Below are 20,520 nucleotides of genomic sequence, written 5' to 3' on the forward strand. Positions count from 1 at the left end.
CTGCGTACCACTGTCACATGCAAAGTTTGGAGGAAACAAGCTTTTGAAGGAACCCTAAGCAAGTCTAGGTTTCCTAGAGTAAAGGATATAAGGACACGATTCAGTCCTGTAAAGGGCAGGAGCTGCCAGCTGCCTAAAAGGGCAATTGAGGGTAGTGTTTACATTGTTGGGAGGACAAGAGGAGAAGTAGAAGGGTTCCTTATTGTTCTGGTCACTGTAGTCTTAAATCCTCTGCAGTGCTTTTCTTAGGATCTTGTCTGATTTGTGATGCCTTGAGGCAGAGTCCTTTTCCTTTGCACTTTATACTATGTAGTTCTCCTGGCTGAGGCTTTTCATGAGCAGAGGCTGCTGTAATGCAGACCTCAGATGTTGGCACTCTGTTTAGCTCTCAGATCAAATGGTAACAGCCTAAGAAAAAAGTTCATGTGTTTAAGAGAATTGTTTCAAGCATATGTTTTGCCCAGGAGTGCTGAGCTATATGGTTCCTGGTAGGAAGATTACTTACCATCTCACAAATGCTTTGAGGAATGTGTTTGTCCATGTAATGCTTTGAAGCTAAAAAGCATTGTGGGAGTCACTCTTGGTGTTCCCTAGTTAGGAAAATGAATAGTTCAATAGGACAGAGATATGTAACTATGAATTTGCAAGTATAGCCCAGTGCTGGGAGCAGAGTAAGGCAGTAATATAAGCTGGAGTGCTTTGATTGCGGTGAAGGCAGATAATAAAATATCTCCTGGGCAAGAAGACCTGGATTCGTGTCTCCATCTGTTTCCAAAACCAGAGTCTGTACCACAGTGGGTCTTCTCTTAGTGCCTGTCAGAAGCTTGTTCCTATCAGGAGAGAAGTGCAGTGCTCTGTATGGAAGCTGACCTGAGCAGCTGTAGAAGCTGGCAGTTTAGCAGATTGTGAATGGTGATTGGCAAGCCAGGAGGGAGGTGTGCTGGCAAAACTAGCATTGGAAGGACCATGGGGTCAGGCAAACCTGTGTTTGCATAGTGCCTACTGTGTTACATTTGGGTGTACACATGGTAATTAGCTGCTTAATTTGATAAGATCGTGTCTACTTCTCCTGGTGACATACTAGTATTTGGAAAACTGCTGCTGTCATAGATATAGGCTCATCCACTGTTCTCATGAATGGAGAAATTCTGTAAATTTGAGGGCTGTTTCTTACTGGCATTAGGAAGACTTTAGTGCCCACCTCCATGTTGTTAGTCATGAGCCAAATATTGGCTGTTAAAGCCATGTATATTGCAAAACCAGGTGCCAGAGCTGTGATCTATCTCGGTCTTGCTCCTCCTATGCTGAGGTGTCTGTGGTTGCTGACTCCTGTGCTGCATTTGACTGTCTCTGGCAGGTTTTGGAAGTGGTACGGTCCAACTACGACACGCTGACCCTGAAACTGCAGGACGGACTGGACCAGTATGAGCGCTACTCGGAGCAGCATAAAGAGGCTGCCTTCTTCAAAGAGCTGGTAAGATGCCTTGATTCTGCAGAATCAACAACCCTTTTCCAAAGCCTTTGCTTATGGCCTGGGCAGTGGCATTTGGGGTATAGCTGAGCAGCCCTGTTATTCCATTGGGCTGCCTTCAAAGACAGGGCAGGAGTAGGATCTGAATGGACACTGCATGTCTCAACAGATCTGAAAGCTCCCTGGAGCTCCCTGCCCTGCGATTCATGGCTGGGGAGGAACCACCAGACTGCTCAGGCCAGCAACCAGTTAGTCTCTGTCCCTTCAGCCATGGGGATTCACTGTGCTTTGTGGTGGTAAATTTGCGTGGTGGAGAAGCTGACTCCTCCCACTTTGGGTTTATCATGCAGGGCAACTTGGCCTTTTTGTTGTTAAGGGGACCACAAAGTATGGGACTGAGCAGAATATGGGATGCTGGTGAAACATGTGCCTGCTCATTGCTTTCCTCAATCACTCACAAAATAGGCTTCCCAAGCAAAGAAAGCAAAGGCATTCCCTAGAAATGTCTCTTTCTGCCAGAGGAGAAGACTAATGGTAGGAAGCCTCACAAAAATAATATAGCAAAGACAAAACCGAGTCCAAATAATTTGGGTTGGTAGTGATATTCTTCAGCAAGCCAGCTTGCTCACCCTGCTCCAGAGAGCCCTGATGCAACATTTTCTTGTCCGACAGCCACATCACGAGGGAGGCAATGTTTTTGTAGTGGCTGGTATCTGAGGGGAGCCTGTTTTTCCTCACTTTTGCATCATTACAGCTTCAGCAAAGGGAGAGATCTCTAACTCTGGCAGCCTTCTCCACCAGTTTGAGAGCTGATTCTCTCTCCCAGCTCTGTCCTTGGTGATTGATGAGTAATTGATGCCTGCCCACTCCGTCACGAGTCTGCATGAGTTTGGGAATGTTATACCTCCCTCTTTCTACTCTGCTCCAGAGCAAGCACGCCTGAATTGGTTTTGCTTCCTTCTACAGAATGCTTTTTAATGTTTTTTGGGTCATTCCAGCACTTCCATTGGGTAGTATACGGGCAAAACCACTTGCAATCACTTTCATGCCATTTTTCTGTGTTCTTTTGTGCCTATTTTTGTTTCTCTGGCCTGCTGTTTGATACCACATCTGGAATACATGCAAAGACATTTGGCCATAGCCTTCCTGTGACACTGGCTTCTCCTGTTATTGTACCCTGCAAATAAGATGCCTTCATGTTTCTGTTGTCATCTCTTCTGTCCCAAGGGCTCCTGCCCACTTCAGCCAGCATCTCCTTCCCCAGCCTTTTGGCCACATGACTGCTCTGCTTCCTGCATGCCCCGCTTTCCATGTGGCCTGGCAGAGGCTCAGGCTGATCATGCCAATTGATTAAAATGACATTCTCAGTCCTAAGATCATCACAGCCACAAACACTTCAGCTGAAATTATTTTCTTCCTAGCCTGATGGTTTTTTTTTTCCCAAATCCCAATTTTGTATCACTTAAGAATCTGTTTAGCATAACAAGTCCCTCCTCAACTCCCTTCTGAAAATTGCCTGTCCAGGTACCCCTGGGACCCTCTTCTCAAGAGCATATGAAAGCCTGAATAATTACTGTCTAAATGTGCTGATTTGACCCAGTTGTGAATCTGTTTAATCCACATTTCTCTAGATGCCCTGAGAATTGGGACCCTATTAAATGTTCTTTACTCACAGCTACAGAAAATCCCCTGCATTCCATTAAGCCATTCCCTCAACACAGCAGGAAATCAACCTGATATGTTATGATTTGTCTTCAGCAAACTCAGCTGGCCTCTTGTCCTCCACACTGTTTTTACCTCTAGGTGCACAGTAACTGATGGCTTTATTAATTGTTTGAACAACTCATCAACAAGGTCCTAGTCTGCCCTGTCCTCCCCATATCCTTTTCAAACCAGGTACTTGGCTTCCTTTTTGCCAGGCTTCTGAGTCTTTACTTCGGCTTCTGTTGCTGGTCTGATGTTGGACAATATCCCCCTACCCAATGCATTGTGTTTAACCGCTGAGGTTTGCAGGTTTTCATGGTGGGGCCAGAGTGAAGTTGCTGCAATTTTCTTTGTGGGCTCTGCCAAAGGAGTAGGGCTGGTGGTGAACCACAAGTTTCCACTATGGTTTCCAAACTCATGCTGGTCCCAACAGGTCTTCCTGAACAGGATCTTTTTGCAAATAATTCTTTCCAGATTCTGCCTGGTTTTCTTACCTCTATCTGTGTGATTGCATTAAAGCAGATCCTTCTTGGTGGGGAATGACACGCAGGAACCATTTTCCTTTTAGGCTGCCTTTTCATCTCTCTGTGCTGCCATTAAGTGGGTGAGCAGAAACTTCCCCAAGCCATTCTCTTGGCTCCTTTATGCTTAGAAATCTTGTTCTCACTCCTTTGACGTGCTTTGCTAATGCACTGCTTCACTTCTCTGGCTTTGCCTCAGTGCTGCTCTTTCTTGCTAATCCCAAAGAAAAATCTGCTTTCTTCTCCCATTCCCTTTTCAAAGAAGCTTTCAAAGGCCTGCAATACTGCAGCCACATTGTGGTGGAAGGTGATGTGCGGAGTGTTTTATCAGCTGGGCTTTCCGGCCTGTTGTACTGCCTTTGAGGGGCTAAAGGAAGGAAGTTAGGAAGTTTTCTAACACTTTTTATTTCTTTTCCTTTGAACCCTCAGGGATGTCATTTGAGGTCTGTGCTGCTTTGATAGAATGAATGGTTTGGATGTGAGCTTTTGGACCCTTACATTGCAGCTGGAGGAATGTGTGGAAAGAGATTCAGCATCTTTCCAAAACATTCACTGTCTTTGCAGTTGGATAGGTTTCAGCAGAGTCTCAAAATAGTCTGATTAGGGATTGATTTCTGCAGGGGAAATTACACTAATTTGACTTTTAATTAGATATAGTAGTCAGTGTAAACCTTCCTCCCATTGTACAAATTTCTTAAGAGCTTCTCGTTGATTGGAAACAAGTTTAATTGATGGGACTTGCTGTGAAATGGGAATGTCTGTACAGTGTTGCACACATCCAGCTATAATGACACAAAACTAGAACTGATTAATGTTTTCCTCACATGGTTAGTGCCACTGCTTCATCCATTCTTTCATTTGCTCATTGTTTTCCAGGTGATGTCAGCATTTCATGCATTTTCTATTTCTTCAAAGTCTGTGGTTTAAACGTGATCCAAGCTGCTAATAGGAGAAAACAATTTTAAAAGCTCTTCTGGCCCTAGTGTACTCCAGCATGCTCCATACAAAAGCAAGAGAGGACACGTGCTCTGCTTTTACTTTCTTGCAGAATGAATATTAAAGCTCTGAGCTTACTTTCTGAGGCTCATTTTGGCCCCTTGTATAAGAACACCGTAGAACTCTGGTAGCTTCCAGGCTGGCAGCCAGGCCTGGGCTGCCCGCTGCACCATGAGCTGGGAGTAGTCCTGGGATATGTAGCCTTATGGATGGAACAGCTCAGCCAGACTGCAGGAAGCTTCTGAAGTTTATCCTTGTTACAGGCTGATACCTCCTTGTGTCACCATCTGGTCTTTCAACCCCAAAAGGGAGATGAGCTCTGACTCCGTGTGCTGAGCCCTGGTGCTGGAGATAACTTGATTTAACTTTAATTTGAGCTATTCTTACCTTTTAAGCTGGTTGGCTCAGAGCTGCCTGCTTTCTCAAAGCAGAAGAAATGCTGGGCAGAGATTTGTAGAAATGTCAGAGTCATCTTGTGTGTTGTTACTATGCCCACCCCCCTCCCCAACTTGTGTTAAAGCAGATCTAAGTTCATCTAGACTGCTCTTGACCAAAGTTTGTGTCTAAGCTCCTCTTGAAACCTGAAGCTGTCTTTAAGTGACAAGAGCTCCATGCTGGCCCCAGGTGATCTACTCCACTGCTTCACAACCCATAGGTTTGAAAGTATTTCCTCTTTTCCAATGTAAATCTTCTTTGTCTTAAATTAAGCTGAGTATTTCTTGCCCCATCCCTGGGGAGCCAGAGAAATAGTACTCACTGTTCTCTTTCTGACCTCATTTTACATATTGGAGAGTGTTTGCTCTATCCTCCTAAACCTTCTCTTTGCAAACTAAACAGGCTTAATTTCTTGTGCTCTACCCCATAGCTACAATTTCTGCTAAGCCCTGTGTTCTCATCATGTGCCACTCCAGCCTCCCTTTCTGGGCTTGTAGAGAATGCCACCACATCCTTCTTGGAGACCTTGATGTGTATACAAGTTGAGCATCTTCTAGTGCAGGTGCCTGGCCCCTGGCAGCAGTTCCTGAGGCCAGGAGCTCATTTCTCCTTGTTCTTTCTGTTGCTGGAACCCATAGAAATGCTTCTAGTCAGAATAAGGATGCTGGCTTACACTACATGTAGTATTTGCCCCTTTTCTGCAGGCAGTCATGTTCCCCAGGGCAGAGGACTCCCCGCATCTGTTTAGCCTTGTTGTTCCCCTCTTGTCAGAACTGACTGGATCACTGAGGTGGGGAGCACTTGGTAGGACTGGGACCAAAACCTGCCAGTGAGGGTCCTGTCTCCTGGCTGGGAGACAGCCCAGTGCAAACCAGTGTTCTGGAGACCACTTGCAGTGGTGCTTAACATAGGCTATAACCTGTGGTTATCTTACAAGACATGATCCCAAACTATTTCAGTATGGAGTAGGTCAAAAGACACCCAGAGAAGAGAAGTCAGGGGGTGCTCCAAGGGGGCAAAGATGCATGGAGTCTCTGCCAAGCATCCTGATGAAGGAGAGTTTGTGGTTTCTGCAGATGCCATAAAACGTAAATATGCTGTCTTTAAGCGTAGACATCTTTGCTAGCTTGCTCAGGTTGTTAGGGTCTGTGCAAGGAGCTCACTGGGATTCATTTCACAGCTTTCCCTGTTAACCTTCCATGTTTTGATTTGCTTCCCACTCTTACACATTCTGCCTTTTTGGGAGCTTTCTGCCTTTCCCCTCTTTTTTTCCTCACCAGGGCAGCAAGTGGGACCCTCAGCAGTATAAACATTGCTAACTTGCTGTTCCAGCCCCCAGTGTCAGATTCCTTGTTCTGCTTCTATATAATTCATCCCCCAGTGCTTTTAAAAAACACAAAACACTAACCAGGTCAGCAACAACCTTATTATCACAGGCTCCAAGTCTCTGGGAACTGTAATCCTGTTGTTTGGATGAGCTTGTGTCAGTTTTGCTTTCTGTCACTGCTGCACAGTCGCTGACACAGATGATGTTTGACTTTGTTTTCTCGTTGCTGAGTGCAGCTGAGACTGAGCCCAGTCTGGGGCCTGTGTGTTCGGCCAACGAGTCTGCAGGCATGAAGGGGGAAGGGAAGCTGCTGTGCAACAGGGCTGCCCAGCTCTTCTTCACAAACTGCGGGTGACCAGAAGTCTGGGCATCATTAAAGGATAAAGGTGTCTCTTCTTCAGAGACAGCTAGTGAGCCAGCTTCAAGCGTAAGGCACTCAGCACATAATACACACAGCTGGCTCTGAACCCATGGTTTTCTGTCAGCTTGGGTGATAATTTGTGTTTACAGCAGAGTAGCATGGCCTCTGTGCTTTCCTTGACTCCATGTCTTTGGCTCTGCAGGTTCTGGAGCAGGACAGAGGCCATGGCACTGCATTGATCTAGGAGAATGCTGGCTGGCACTCCAGTGGACACTGGTAGAAAAAATGTTCTTCCAGCTGCAACCTGGAAGAGCTCACTTTTCACATCACTGCCCCAGAACAGGAAACACATCATAGGTCGTGCATCCAAACAGAGCATCCTCTCCCATCCCTGTCTCATTTGGAATTTACTCTGCTTGCTGGGATGTCACTGTAGACATTCCTGTTATTCCAGGAAGCAGCTAATCTTCAGAGATTTCTTGCTAAGCTGGAGTTTTGGAGCTGGCTTCAGCAAGTTGTCTGGGGCTATAACAGCATGCAGAATGGTTTCATGCTGAACCTGGAGGTCAGCCATGTCAAAGCTGCCATGCTTACGGGGAGCCAGGAAGAGTCCCTTGGCTAAAACATCTTGTTTTGTCTCTGTCAGGTTCGGTCTATCAGCATCAATGTGAGGAAGAACCTTGCTTTCAACACGCTGAGCCAGGAACTGCTGCTGAAGGAATTCTCTACAATCTCTTGAGGCGGGGACACTGCTGCTGTGCAGGGCTGACCAGAGATGAGCCTGTCTGGGCAAGGACACTACAGATCTGCAGCTGGTCGCCCCTTGCCTTCCGCCTGCAGAAGGGACTGCATTTCTTTTAGGGGAGAACCTTGCTGCTGTGTGTTTGATCCCAAAGGCGTGTGTTTCAACAGGACTGGGGCTGAGGAAAGGTGATTGGCATGTTGAGGAAGAGGAGGAAGCAATTTTGTAAGGTGCCATGGGGGTGAGCAGCCGTTCCTGTGACGTAGCAATGGGAGATTCCCTCCACAGCCTCAGGGAAGATGCACTGGAAACCTTTGTAGCAGAGCTGGGGAGAGCTCACAACCAAAATAATAAAACCAGTCCAGCTTTGTGAGACAATTCTAGGTTGAGATTGCTCGCCAGCTCTACAGGGAAAGCTCTCTGATCCCAGCTGAGAGCTGTTCTTTTCCATCAGTCTGGATCAACCTGCCCTCCCACAATGTAGGTCAAATCCACTGCCATCCCATTAGGAATGGCTTTGGAGTATGAAACAGTTTCACCAAGGAGCAGGCCCTGCTCACTGCTGGCTCCTGATGTCAGAAGGTGTCACTTGAATCAAGCCATCAGATTACTGGAGAAGGAGAAATTTTGCCTCCAAGGCTGTTGGCGTACAGGGTCCAGTCTGAGCCCGTATGCAAGAATATGGGTCATCAAACAGAGCACTTTGTAACTGGAGACCAGCTCTGCTTGGGGTCACTGTTGCTTCCAGTAGTCCAGCTCATCTCTGCTGTTTCTAAGGTTGAGGCACATTTTTAGATATTCCGTTTTCATGGGGCAGAGGACAGGCTGACTCCCTCTCCCCACTCCCCTTATTGCCCATTCAGAGACTGCATTACGACAATCCTCCTCTTCCTCACAGGAACGTCTGCCTTGCACGTTTGCAAGTGCCTGGTGACCTTCATGAACTAAGTTGTCCCTGGTTTTTCCCTTGTGTGTAGCACGTAATTAAAATGCAGCTGGAGAGCTAGTTACTTTCTCACTTGCCCTCCCATCTTCACCAAGCGACTTGCAGCAACAATCTGCTGAGAACTTCCTAAGGAAGAGTTCTGGGATGATGCTCTGGGGCACAGGCAGACCTTTCTGCTCCAGAGCCAGTGTTTCAGAGGTGCCCAGGTCCGTCGGAGCCTGTTCCGAGTGCTGCGTCAGGCTGCCAACTCAGGAATACGCAGTATAAACACCCGTTCCCTGCTCGTGCATTTTCAGCTCCCAGCAGTGATGTTAGGATCTGGCCTGACTTGGTGGACTGAAGCAGAGAAGTTATTTACATCCCAGATCCATTTTTTTTTTTCCCCCCTAGAAAACAGTTTTTTAAAAAAAGTGCCTAGTCCTGCTCTTAGCCTTGTAGGTTGGTGTGAGTGATGTGAATGTCATGCTCATTTACTACCATTTTTAGGCAAGGCTTATTCATGCTAATGTGTGTTAATTGTGTTAATGTTTCATCTTTACCTGCCATGAGCATGGGAAACTGAAAACTGTGTCCTTGGCCACCCACTGGGCACAGCGACCGATGAAGACTGTATGTTTTCCTTGGGAGCACCGGCTTCTCCCAGCAGAAGATACTTGCCTCAGCAGGGAATTGTCTGGCTTTTATCATCTAAGCCAGGCACTTATTTGCTTTCCTGCCATGCAAGTGTGTGGAAATGTATACATGTCAGAGGGATGGTGCTTGGGAGAGCAAGCAGGGTCCATAAAATCACTCTGCTTGAGAACAGGCCAGGACATGTAGAAGGAGGCAGCTTCTCCAGTGGCAAATAAGTAAAAATGCATCACACAGCACCGTTGTCTGTATGTGTGGGGAGCTCTTGCTAGACGCTCTCTCCTCTGAGGGGGGAGTTTCTTATAAAGGGGGCTTAAGTTGCTTCCTTGAGGTGCAGCCCCAGCATCACTGCTGTCGGAGCATTGAGTCACCCGGCTGTCCACATGCCTCCTTTTCTCTGATCCCGCTTAGGCTGAGACTAGACAGATAGGCGAGAGAGCTGGGGGTGAGTCTGCCTTTGCCTGCGCAACCTGTGGGATTTTCAGCTTTTCACTCTGGGCTCAGCTATCAAAGGTCTCGTCTCCTCCAGGGCGCTCCCTTGCTGGGGTGAACTGAGAAGCCCAGGCTGTGACTGGGAGCAGCGCCTGAAGTCAGCCATCACCCAAGACTGAGCTGGGGAAGACTGTGGCCACACGTCCTCTTGTCACGCTGTCACCGAACCAAGCACTGTAAATGGATGTACATACAAACCTAGAGCTCAATAAATAGCAGAGCCCTGCCTGTCCAGAGTGTGCGGTGTTTGTCCTTCACGGAGGGGAGAGTGGGGTTGTTATGAGGGTGACCCCATCACCGTTTGGTGGCATGCAAGCTGCAGCAGGGTAGTCGCTTGCCCTTGGGCTCTTCCTGCCTGTTGCGAGGGAGGCTGTGGTGCCACTCAGCAATGCCACCTCCTTGGTCCAGGCTGCAGGTATGAGCCAGTAGTCAGCAGCCCTCTGCCTCTTACGTGCCCATGGGGCTGCCAGTAAGAAAAACACGAGCACAGCTGAGAGCCTGTGAGCGAGGGATGTAGAGATCTACCTGTGCACGGTATGATGCTCTTTTTGCTGCTGGTGTCAGCAAACTCCTGCTCACAGATGCTGCTGCAGATTTGCCTGTTTTGGTAAACACCCTACTACTACCTGTGTTTTGAGGCCAGCTTGAACTGAGCAGAAAGTCATTTAATTCCAACATTCAACCTCAGGACATGGCTGATGGCCCCAAACATTCCTGTATCTGATCTGAGCAGCTGAGTGTATTTTATTATATCTAATTCATAACCCAGTCTATTATTGGAAGAGCTGTTTTTGAGGCTTGGGGAGTGTGGGGAGAAATCAGATTGCTGACTTTAAATTAGGCAGCCGCTGCAGGGAGACAAATATTTTACAAACTAATGACCAAATTCTAGAGGAGAAAAATTGAGTTTGAGCTAAACTTTGGAGGGAATTATTAAAAATTGATTTGTAAGTGCCACTGTGATTTTTGGTATCGTCTCTTCTTCCCTAGCTCTTACGGGACCCATTTTTCATGCAGACTCAAGAGAGGTGCAGGTCCTCAGGAGCTGAGTGTCCCCTACCTGGGCTGCGGGTTGTCAGAGAAGGCACCATGCCTTGGCACAGGGTACCGATGGGAGGCTGGTGGAGGCTGTCAGCTCTATGTGATGGTTTGGCTGCTCCTTGGGGGTGCTGGGAGCAGGTAGTACCAGACCCCTGAGTCTCATGTACAGCGGCCAGAGAGTAGGGTGCACCTTCACCCACCTGCTCTGTTTTGTTTGTAAGCCTCTTTGTCCTCTTCTTTGTCATGGCTGTTACCTGCTGTGATCCCATCCACGTGGTTGTAACTGTAGGATTGAGCTGCCATCCACGTGAGCATGTCCTGGTGCCCGTTGGGATACTTTTCTCTCCCTGCCTGAAGAATTGGACACTGTTCCCCTTCTCTGGGGTCCTGCCAGGCTGTTGCATGGTGGGTATTGGGAGGAGAAGCTTGCTGTCCTGGGGAGAGCTATCTCCTAGACGGCACTTGCACAGGGGATCAACCCGTGTGCTCCATCTGCCTCCCCATGCTTCCCTCCTGGGCTGGACCTGCTATTCTTCCCAGCTCCCGGCCGCATGCACGGCGGGCAGAGGGAGATGCTGTTACCCCTGCCAAGTCACGGCTGCCGTCGTGCATGTTGGGGCTGGTGCACAGCCAGCAGTCTGTGGTAAGATTTACAGCTGGCTCTTGGCACTTGCAGGCAGCTCTCCATCTCGGTGTCAGCAGCGATGCCTTGTGGATATTTATTCTCACCTCCTGTTTTCTGGGCTCTGTTTTCTTGTTTGATACTTGTTGGGATGAGCAGGGTTGTACTGGATGGAAGTTTGTCCCTGTGGAAGTGATGGGGGTTTTCTGGCAGATGAGTTGTTGCAGTAACCTGAAAGGAAAGGGGTAAAGCCCAGCTTTGGGAGGTGCAGACATCCAAAGGGGCCAGGATAAGATGGGCTTTTCCCCTAGTGGGAATTTATTGATGCCTTTGCTGATGCTTTCAGGGGGAGGGCAGACAGAAAGGTAAATGATGAATGAAAGTCTGGGCCAGGAGGCTGGAGAAGGGCTGTTGCAAGGCCTGTAGGACCTGGCCTTCCCTGGGGCTGCTGAGAGACCTTCGTGCTGGTCAGGGCCCTGGTTCTCCCCACTGCAGCACAGTATGGGTGAGCTCAGGGGGACACAGGGCAGGCACAAGGGGTGACCCCAAATTAATGGGACAGGCAGCACCCTTGGGGGAGCATTACTGGATGCTTGCCTCACTCCTGTTGTCTTTTTAAAGCATCTTTAGGCCACCCTTGGCAGGTGTTCAGGGGTGCAGACCTTGAATCTGACCCAGAGTGGCTGTCACCTCTCAGGGTTGTGACTGACTGTAGAGGGACATGCTCAGGACAGGCCCCCAGCCTCTGCCCTGCAGCTGCCCACACATGACTCAGGACCAGCAGCTTGTGCACAGATGAGCCCCTGCCTCTGCTTGCCAGAACGGGGCTCCCCTGCAGCCCCCATCATCTCAGCACGTCCCAGAGGGACAAGCGTAGGGTCCTGGCCCCTGTGGGAGCAGCCGCTGTGGCTCCACGCCGTGCTCCCCTCTCCCAGCTTGGCGGCTGCTAGAGCGTGGACAAGGCCATGCTCCGTGGCCTCGGTTCTCCTGTGCTGTCCCTCCAGGGCTAATTGAATCATGTGGCTGGAAATTGAATCCAATTGAATAGATTAAATGAGCCGGGCTTGCCGCTCGCTGCAGTGCAGCTCAAAGCCTTGCCAGGCTGCTGCCAGACACTGGGAGCTCCCGGGAGTCCCGTGGGGGCACAAAGGTGCTGAGGAGGCTGCAGGGAGATGGACATCCACTGGGCTGGGCTGGTTCTCCAGCTCTACTCTGACAGATGAACCCTCAACCATTTCTCGGTGACGTGCAGCCTGCCTGGGTCCCAGGGCCCACAGGTCACTGCTACAGGCATGCACAGGTTGGGTTTTGCTCATTTCCTCTCTGAAACAATTAGTGACTAATTAGCTGGAGCCCCTCTGCTCCAGGGTTCAACCACGGCCCTCCCGGTGGCGTACAGGGGCGAGGATGCTCTAATGACCCGTGGCTGTGGCAGCCGTGGCTGTGCCGTGCTCAGCAGCTCCGAGCCGGTTGCTCTCCCACAGCCAAGTGGTGCACCAGCAGCACCGGTCTGCACCTCCCCAGCCCCCATGCCCTGGTTTCGGCCCCTCTGCTGTGGCCATTGCCAGAACAATGAGATGGGATGGGCAACAGTGAGCAGTGTGCTGAGACCGCAGTCGCAGTGTGGATATCACCTCCCGTGGAGGTGAGCTCGGGCACGGGGCCCTGCCCTGGCAAAGCAGGAGGACACGTGTCCGCAGCATGGACTCGCTCATGACAGAGATGCACACCCATTTCACAGCAGGCCTGAACTACTTGAAAGGGCCCCTGGTGTGGCATCCAGCATGGTGTAAGTGAAGGTTGGAAATAGTATCTTGTTCTCTTTAAATAAAAGCCGAGCCCACAGGCACTGAGCACACAAACATGAGATGCTTTATAACGCTGGGAGGGCTCCTGAGACTTGGGGTACCTCCTGAATCCAGGAATGCTCCAGTCCAGTCTCCCCTCTCTAAAACAAGTGCTTTTCTTCACACAGATTTTGCATCTGTTATGCAGAAGTGGCAGAGAAATATTCAGGGTGGGCACGGAGCCCCCCGCAGCCCGCCCCGCAGTGGGGCCGTGCCGGGGAGTTCCCTCCTTGCTGGAAGCATGGGCAGAGGCAGGTGACCGGCTTTCGAGGATGCCGAGTGTGATGCAAAATCCTTTCTCCCTCCTGCACATCCAGATTTCTCCCACCTGCTGGTTTGCATTTGACAAAGGAGGTTCCCTTTCTCCTGCATCATTCCTGCTTGCAAGGCTCACCCAGCAGCTTGCAGGCATCTGTTCCTCCTCTAGCTTTGCGAGATTTACAGCAGCTGAAATCCCCCCCCACCCCCCGAGCAGAAGCTCTCAGCGGCTCCCACCTACCCGTGTGTCTCTGCAGGGGGTTGCAGAGATGGGAGTTGTCCTCCCCTGTCTGCCCCAGCTGCCTGTGTCCTGGGTGATGCTCTGCTGGGGCATCACCTCCTCAGGACCTGCTGCTCTGCTGTAGCTGCTCCCCCAGTCCTCAGGCCTGCAGAGACCGAGGGGCTCATCTAGGTCTCATGCCACCCAGATCCATTTCCTCTGTGGATGTACTCAATATTGTGGTTTATTCCTGAGTGAGGCCATTTGCCCTGCCTGGAGCTCCCCCCTACAGCCACTTGGATAGCCACGAGCATCCCTCCTCCAGGCTGGGGGGCTGCGTGGGTCCTGGGAGGGGAATAGCCCCTGGTGCTGAGCTGTTCATCTCTGTCTAAGGCTGCTGTTTGCTGGCATTTTTGCAAGGAGTGAGGCTGGATTAAGGAGCTCCTGTTTCTGCCCTCTGCTCCTGGAACCGGCTCCTGGGTGCTGCATCCCATGTCCCAGCCCAGGAGCTGCCCAGGAGCCCTCTCTGCTGTGGGAGCAGAGCTGTCCCTCACTGCCAAGTGTAAATGTGAGCCCAGAGGCACCAGGCGACCGCAGCCAAAATAAGATTAATGGCATCTGATGAGAGCACATCCCGAGGACTGCTATTGATGACCATGGCTTTAAAATACTGTTAACAGTGGATAAAGCACCATGATTTAGAGCACTTGGCAATTACATCTCTGTTTGATATTTCCTAAAGATAGGATCAGACTCCCAAGTCCTGCTCTCTGCATTTCCGATAGAATTAATAAGAATGGAGATATGCAATTAGACAACGCGCAGGCTGGTAGGGCAGATCGATGCCTTGTGGTTGTCTAATGAAGTGTTAAATTGCGTCTTTCCCTCTCCCAGTCCCCTTATAACAGCCGCAGCAGGCTGTTTGCAGAGGGCTTGCAGGGCTCGTCCCTGGGGGGGCAGAGCTCCCCACACCCCTCTACCCCAGCCCGGTGGGGTGCAGACCCCAGTGCTCCCGCTGCCTTTCCAGGCTCTTCTTGCTTCTATGGATGGGAGCAGTTTGGGATCATCTTGGGCTTTGTGTCAAGTCTTGGGTTTTCAGCAGGGCTGCGTGGGGACATGCATCAGCAGCAGCTAAGAGCAGGCTGCTTCCCCCAGAGCCTGAGGGTTCCCAGAGGGGAGCTGGAGGCATGGATGAGCCGAAGGGATCGGCCCCATATTGCAGGGTGGGTGTCCTGGAGAGGAACAGGGATGGTTGTGAGTGGGCTCAGCTTGGTCCAGCCTGGGTCTGGACGAGGCTGGAGGCAGCCTAGCACAGCTCTGCCTGCAGCGGGGCTTGGCATCCAGTGCTCCGGGTGGCACTGGAGCGTCCCCAAACTTGTCCCCTTCCCCGGTTACTCCTGACGAGGCTGCGCTGGCTGCATGCTGACCTGGGGACAAACAAGCCCCCTGGACAGCGTGGCCCCGTGCACACCTCCTGGCCCCTCTCGTCCCAGCTCAGAGCCGTTCCTGGCTGTAGCTCTGCTGCCTGGGGAGCAGCGTTAATCCCGTGCAGATGTCCTTTATTGAAGCGCCGCTGCCGCTGACAGGGTGATGGATGGGCCACTTAGGGAACGTGCCTCACGCCTAGGCTGATGTGAACGGGTGATTTCCATCACGGCGAGAGTGGATGGGTGGTCCTGGGGACACCCTGCCTCCAAGAGACACACAGCACGGGGTGCGCCTCAGTGTGCAGCACTCCTCATGCCCCCATCTTACCTCCTTCTTGTCACCTGCCCCCCTGTTCTCCATCCCCATCCCACCCCGCTGCTGGCTGTGCCAAGCCATGGGGCTGGTTTATGTGGCCCTGTTCCCCCTGTGGCTCTCTGCTGCTCTCCCAGAGATGAGCTCGGGGACCTGGGAGCTTCCACAGGACCCCTGCCCACCCCAGCAGGCCGGATCTGGCCACCTGCCTGTCTTCCACACTTCCCTGGCCCTGGGAATCAGGGTATGGGCTTCACAGTGAGCTGTGCCCCATTTGCTGTGGAGCCTGTGCCACTTCTTGGCTAGCTGGGGCATGACCCTCCCTCCCAGTTACCCCTTGTAACTGGGACCTGGGCTCACGGAAGCCACCGGAGCTCTTCCCATCCTCTGGAAACAGTTAATCCAGCAGTGCCTGCAGCAGCACAGACCACCAGCAGTGCCTGCGGATGGCTTCTGCCTGCCTCGGACCTGCTGATTGCTTTTGTGGTGGACATGGCCAGGGGCAGCAGGGCTGTGCAAGGCACGAAAGCATTGATTAAAGCCCCAGACACTGCTTAGGTGATTTTCCTCAGCCTGGGCCAGCCTTTCTGCATCTGCTGCACATCCCGGTAAGACGTGCTGCAAAGGATGCTCTCTGTACTCCAGGGTGACTTTGCTGCCATGCCTGTCCCTGGCCAGACGTGACTACCAAGGTGCCCCTGCACCCAGCGTGCACGCAGCAGGGTCCCTGCCTGGGTCTGGGCAGGTGGGCAGGGACTGGACCCGTTCCCGCAGCACAAAGGCAGCGGCAGCCGGCAGTGGGCTGCTCCCACCCTGGCATCCTGCAGACCCGTGGCTCCCAGTGCTCGGAGGAACATTTAGGGGAGGATGTTGCATTTTTCCCAAGCAGAGAAAGGCTCAAAGGCTGAGAATCCTGGCAGGATGCCCAGCCCTTGTGTCTGCTAAGGAAAGGAGCTGTGGCCAGCGAGGAAGCAAGCTGCATCGCCCGTTTTCTACACTGCGGGGGCATGGGCTCTGTCAGCCTGGCCCTGGGGCTGCCCCATCCTACCCCGTGGTACCCACCAACCCACCCAGCTTTCCCCCCTCTCCCCAGTCTGGCAAAACATCTCTCGTTTGCCTGCAGGAACAGGAGCACTTAGCTGGGATAAAAATAGCCATGTTTGCCTCCCAATGGACCAGGGATGGCAGAAGGTGAAAACTTCCCCTGTGCAGCTCTGCTGGGCCCACCGCATCTGCAGTGGGATGAACCCATAGGACGCTGGAGATGGGGCGAGTGAGCCTGCGCACCGTTCACACAGCCCTCCTGACCGAGGCTACCTCCCTGGGACACCGCTGGTGCCCAGGGGCTGCTGAGAAGATGTGGCTGAGGATGCGATGGAGAGGATGGAGGAAGGAGGGCGAGGAGAAGCAGGATGGACAGGCCCAGCAGCACAGGGGGTCCCCGGGCTGGCTGGGCTCTGGCTAAGCAGAGGGGGCATCGCCAGGGCTGTCCCACGAGTTTCTCTCCAGCCGGGCTGCACACATGGGCTCTGTGGTGGTGGCCAGGCCCTGGGGAGGGCCGGGAGAGTGTGTTTAGTTCTCCGAGCATTTCTCCGCTGCGTTTTCCTCGCTAAATGGCTCTTATTTTTAGATCCAGGCAGTTGCTAAGCATCGCTGCCTCGCTAAGGCGGCTTCTTTCATGGCTTGACACCAAAGCACGCTGACAACATGCTGCCGCGTGAGCGCGGCCCTCCCTCCTCGCTGCTCTGGATTCCCTGTCTGCCCTGCAGCTCCCGTGGGCCGGGAGGGCCAGGCTGGGTGCAGTGATCAGGATGGGATGCTTTGCCTCCTCCCATAGCCCCTGCTCCCCTCTGTCTCTCTGTATAGATCAAAGGATGAAGGGAGGACAGGTGGGAAACACTGGGAGCTGGGCAGCCCCCGAGATGTGCCCAGGACCCCTGGCACGGTGCAAACAGGCAGTGCACGAGCAATAGCATGACAAAAGCCCCTGGCTTTGCCCGTGGCAGGGACTCTCCAGTACAGTCCGCATCCCCTGGGATGGCATCGTGCACACATGGCAGCGAATAACCAGAGGCAGCAGCGGGACCTCCAGCCCCCGGTGCCAGATGTACAGGTGGGGCTGGGAGCTCCTCTCTTGGCAGCACCGTGCCCCTGGAAGCCCCCCCAAGGCGTGCTGCTGCTTCACCCTTTCCCTGGGGCTGCAGGAGATGGGGGGAAACATCTTGCTAAAGGCTCCAACCCTGCAATGGGAAACCCATGCTCGGGGTGGGGGGCGGCGGGGGGGATCTGCTCCTGCACTTGTTTGCAGGCAGGCGGACCAGGGCCACCCCCCCCCACACCTCTGGCTGCGTCTCTCGGCCGCTGCACATCCCCTCCGCCTCTGACCGATTTCCCATCCAGCTTCCCCCCCAGCAGGATGTGCCGCAGCCGCCCTGGACTGGGCAGGGCTGGGGTCCCTCTTCCTCTCTAGCTCCTGGGGGTCCCGAGGCGCAGGCCGGCTTGGGCACCGACACTCAGGGCTCGGGGGGCCCTCGCTCCCCCGCAGCGGGGTGTGGGGGTCTGCGCTCCTTCTGCTACCCCGCGCCTTCTCCATCCCCGTTCCCTTCTCCGTCCCTGCGCGGTGCCCGACTCCCGGGGCTCACCCAAACCGCCGGAGAGCCCACCTCGGTGCAGCCCGGAGCAGCTCCCTCCCTGCCTCTAGCACACCCGCCCCCCCGCCGCCGCCGCCCCCGGCCGTGCCTCAGTTTCCCCGCCGCGGCGCGGCGCAGGGCGGCGGGGCCGGGCCGGCGGCTCCCGGGAGGAGGCGGGGAAGGACGGGAGGGAGGGGGCGGCCGTGCCCAGCCCCGGCGGCGGCGGGGAACGGGGCGGCTGCGCGCTCCTGCCTGCCGTACCGAGCCGTACCGAGCCGAGCTCCCCGGCACCGCCGGCCCCTTCCTGCTGCCGCGGTGAGTGCCGCGGGCGGCGGGGCGGGGGGAGGCGGCGGGCGCGGGCCCCCCCTGCCCGGCGGCGGAGCCCGTGCGCCCCGTCGCGGTTCCCCCCGCCGCTCGGCGGGGCGGGAAGATGCGGAGCAAGGGCAGGAAGGAGAGCCTGTCCGACTCCCGCGACCTGGACGGCTCCTACGACCAGCTCACGGGTGAGTGCCGCCCGCCGGGGAAGGTGCAGCAGCCGCTCGGGACCACGGCGCGGGGGCGGCCCCGGGAACCCCGACCCGGCCCCGGGCACCCCGGCCCGCCCGCTTCCAGACCCAGCCGAGCCCCGGCTCCCTGCCCGCCCCGCTTCGCCGCACGCCTTAGCCCGGGGAGGGGAGGGGGGGGGGGGCGGCCGCGACTCTGGCGCTGGAGCAGGGGGACAGTCCCCCTGGACAGCAGGGGGCCGGGGGAGGGAATGCTCCGGGGGGGGGTTAGGGTCGGTCCCAGCCAGACGGAGGTTGCCCCGAGGCAGGTTTGCAGGGAAAAGGCCCCCCCGGGGGGGGGGTGAGTTGCTTGAAATGCTTTTGGCCACCCCCAAGCTCACCCTACCTCACCACTGCTCCCAAGCCCCTTGGGATGCCGGGGTTTGGCACTGGGGTCTCTCCGCCATACCTTGGACCTCCCGCTGCACCCTGGGGTGGCCTGGCAGCACCCCGGCCGCAGGTTTCCCCGGGAACGGAGAGGCTCACCCCTGTCAGCAAACCCCAGCAGTGCCCCAGAGCTTGGTGTCTTCTCCACCTGTCACCTGGTGTCCCCCAGAGTATCTCCAGAGATGCTCTGCCCCCGACATGGGGTGGCTGTCAGACAGAGAGGCCAAATATGACCCAGCTGTGACCCTATTGCATCCTCCTCCATCCTTTGCCCCAGCAGGTTATTGCCTGGCATCCCACATCCCACCACAACATCCATCCATCCATGGCACCTCATCCCCCCCTGTCCGGTAGCCAAGCAGCTGGGCTGGAGCTGGTGACACCCTTCCCTCCCCACTTGCTCTCCATGGATCAGGTCAAACCCCATCCCCTTTCAGGGCCTCTGCCACAGCAGCTGTGAAATGGGGCAGCGCTTCCCACCTGTCTCCAGGGACCCACGACAGAGCCGAACCTGTCTGTAGCTGGTGGGGTTGGGTGCCCTCATGCCGCAGGCACTGGGGTGTATACACAGGCGTCTCCCCTGAGTCCTGGTGATGCTTTTCCTGCCACAGTCTGGAGTGGATTTCAGGCTTTGCTCTGGGGTTTCGAGGAGGTGGTGGTAGCAGGGCAGGACCCCTGCTCTGCTTTCCTGAGCAGCCCCACGTGTGGGAAACGCTGCTTGCTGCCTGCCCAAACGTGCTGCAGAGAAGATATTTTTGAGCTGTGTAGGAACTTGGAACCCACACACAACTTTTGGTTTCTCCGGTAACTTTAAAATGTCCATATGGATTTAAATCAAACCGAGGTTAAAAATAAATTCCAGTCTCTCTGAGGCTGAGACCTTTTATGCCTGGGCTTACCTCCGAGCCAGCCGCGCAGCAGGAACCTGGGCAGAGGGGAGCTGTGCTGCTGTGCCGGCCCCTGCCTGTGGGGATGGGGCTGCGGGGAAGCCTCTGGGGAAAAAGGCTGGAAACATCTGCCCCATTTCCCAGTGTGGGAAATGGAGGCCCTGGGAGAGCATGTCACTCATTTGCCATCGCTGTCAGGTCACTGACCTGCCAGGGCAGAGCCGGGGAGGGAGCTGGTCCCGGTGGCACCGATTTCCCCCGCGTTGGCTGAACGTGCCAAAGCTGTCCCTCCCTGTGGAGGGAAAGTTGTTTTTCTCCCAGAAAGAGTGTAGAAGTGATGCAGGCAGGAGGAGAGGGGATGCAGCCTTAGCTCTGGGGAGGCTTTAATGGCTCAAGCCCCTGCCTGTTAACCTGGCCTGGGCTCTCCCAGTTCCTTGGGGATGTGTTGAGGAACTAGGACCCCTCTGGGGCTGTAGCAAAGCCCAGCAGTGGAGCTGGCAGTGCCAGCGTGGGCTTAGTCTCTCCCTGCAGATGGGAGGGTCCCTGCCAGCACCCATTGTTTGGTGGCTCAGCCCTGCTTGGGGACATGCATGGGCAGTTTGGGGTGTTCCTGCAGCCTTGGGGACCTCCATCCGTCAGGGTCCATCAGGGTCTGGTGGACATCTGCCATGCAAGAGCTGTTAACTGAGAGATTGTTTGATGTCAGGTGATGCGACAGCCC

The 20,520-nt window shown here is 54.0% G+C and overlaps 2 protein-coding genes across 4 annotated transcripts in view; both read left to right on the top strand.

Moving 5' to 3' along the window:
* ARMH3 (armadillo like helical domain containing 3) overlaps window positions 1-9,853 on the top strand; it is a 130,319-nt gene extending 120,466 nt beyond the window's left edge. For both annotated transcript variants that reach the window (XM_069796801.1, XM_069796802.1), the window contains exons 25-26: window positions 1,358-1,474; window positions 7,462-9,853. In XM_069796801.1, coding sequence (XP_069652902.1) covers window positions 1,358-1,474; window positions 7,462-7,554 — 210 coding nt within the window. In that variant the 3' untranslated portion in view covers window positions 7,555-9,853. The remainder of the gene's footprint in view (window positions 1-1,357; window positions 1,475-7,461) is intronic.
* An 8,326-nt stretch (window positions 9,854-18,179) lies between these two features.
* The window catches only part of KCNIP2 (potassium voltage-gated channel interacting protein 2), a 47,651-nt gene continuing 45,310 nt past the window's right edge, over window positions 18,180-20,520 (top strand). For both annotated transcript variants that reach the window (XM_069796809.1, XM_069796816.1), the window contains exon 1: window positions 18,180-18,486. In XM_069796809.1, coding sequence (XP_069652910.1) covers window positions 18,414-18,486 — 73 coding nt within the window. In that variant the 5' untranslated portion in view covers window positions 18,180-18,413. The remainder of the gene's footprint in view (window positions 18,487-20,520) is intronic.

This window comes from Haliaeetus albicilla, chromosome 11, assembly GCF_947461875.1.
Source record: "Haliaeetus albicilla chromosome 11, bHalAlb1.1, whole genome shotgun sequence".
Lineage (NCBI taxonomy): Eukaryota > Metazoa > Chordata > Aves > Accipitriformes > Accipitridae > Haliaeetus > Haliaeetus albicilla.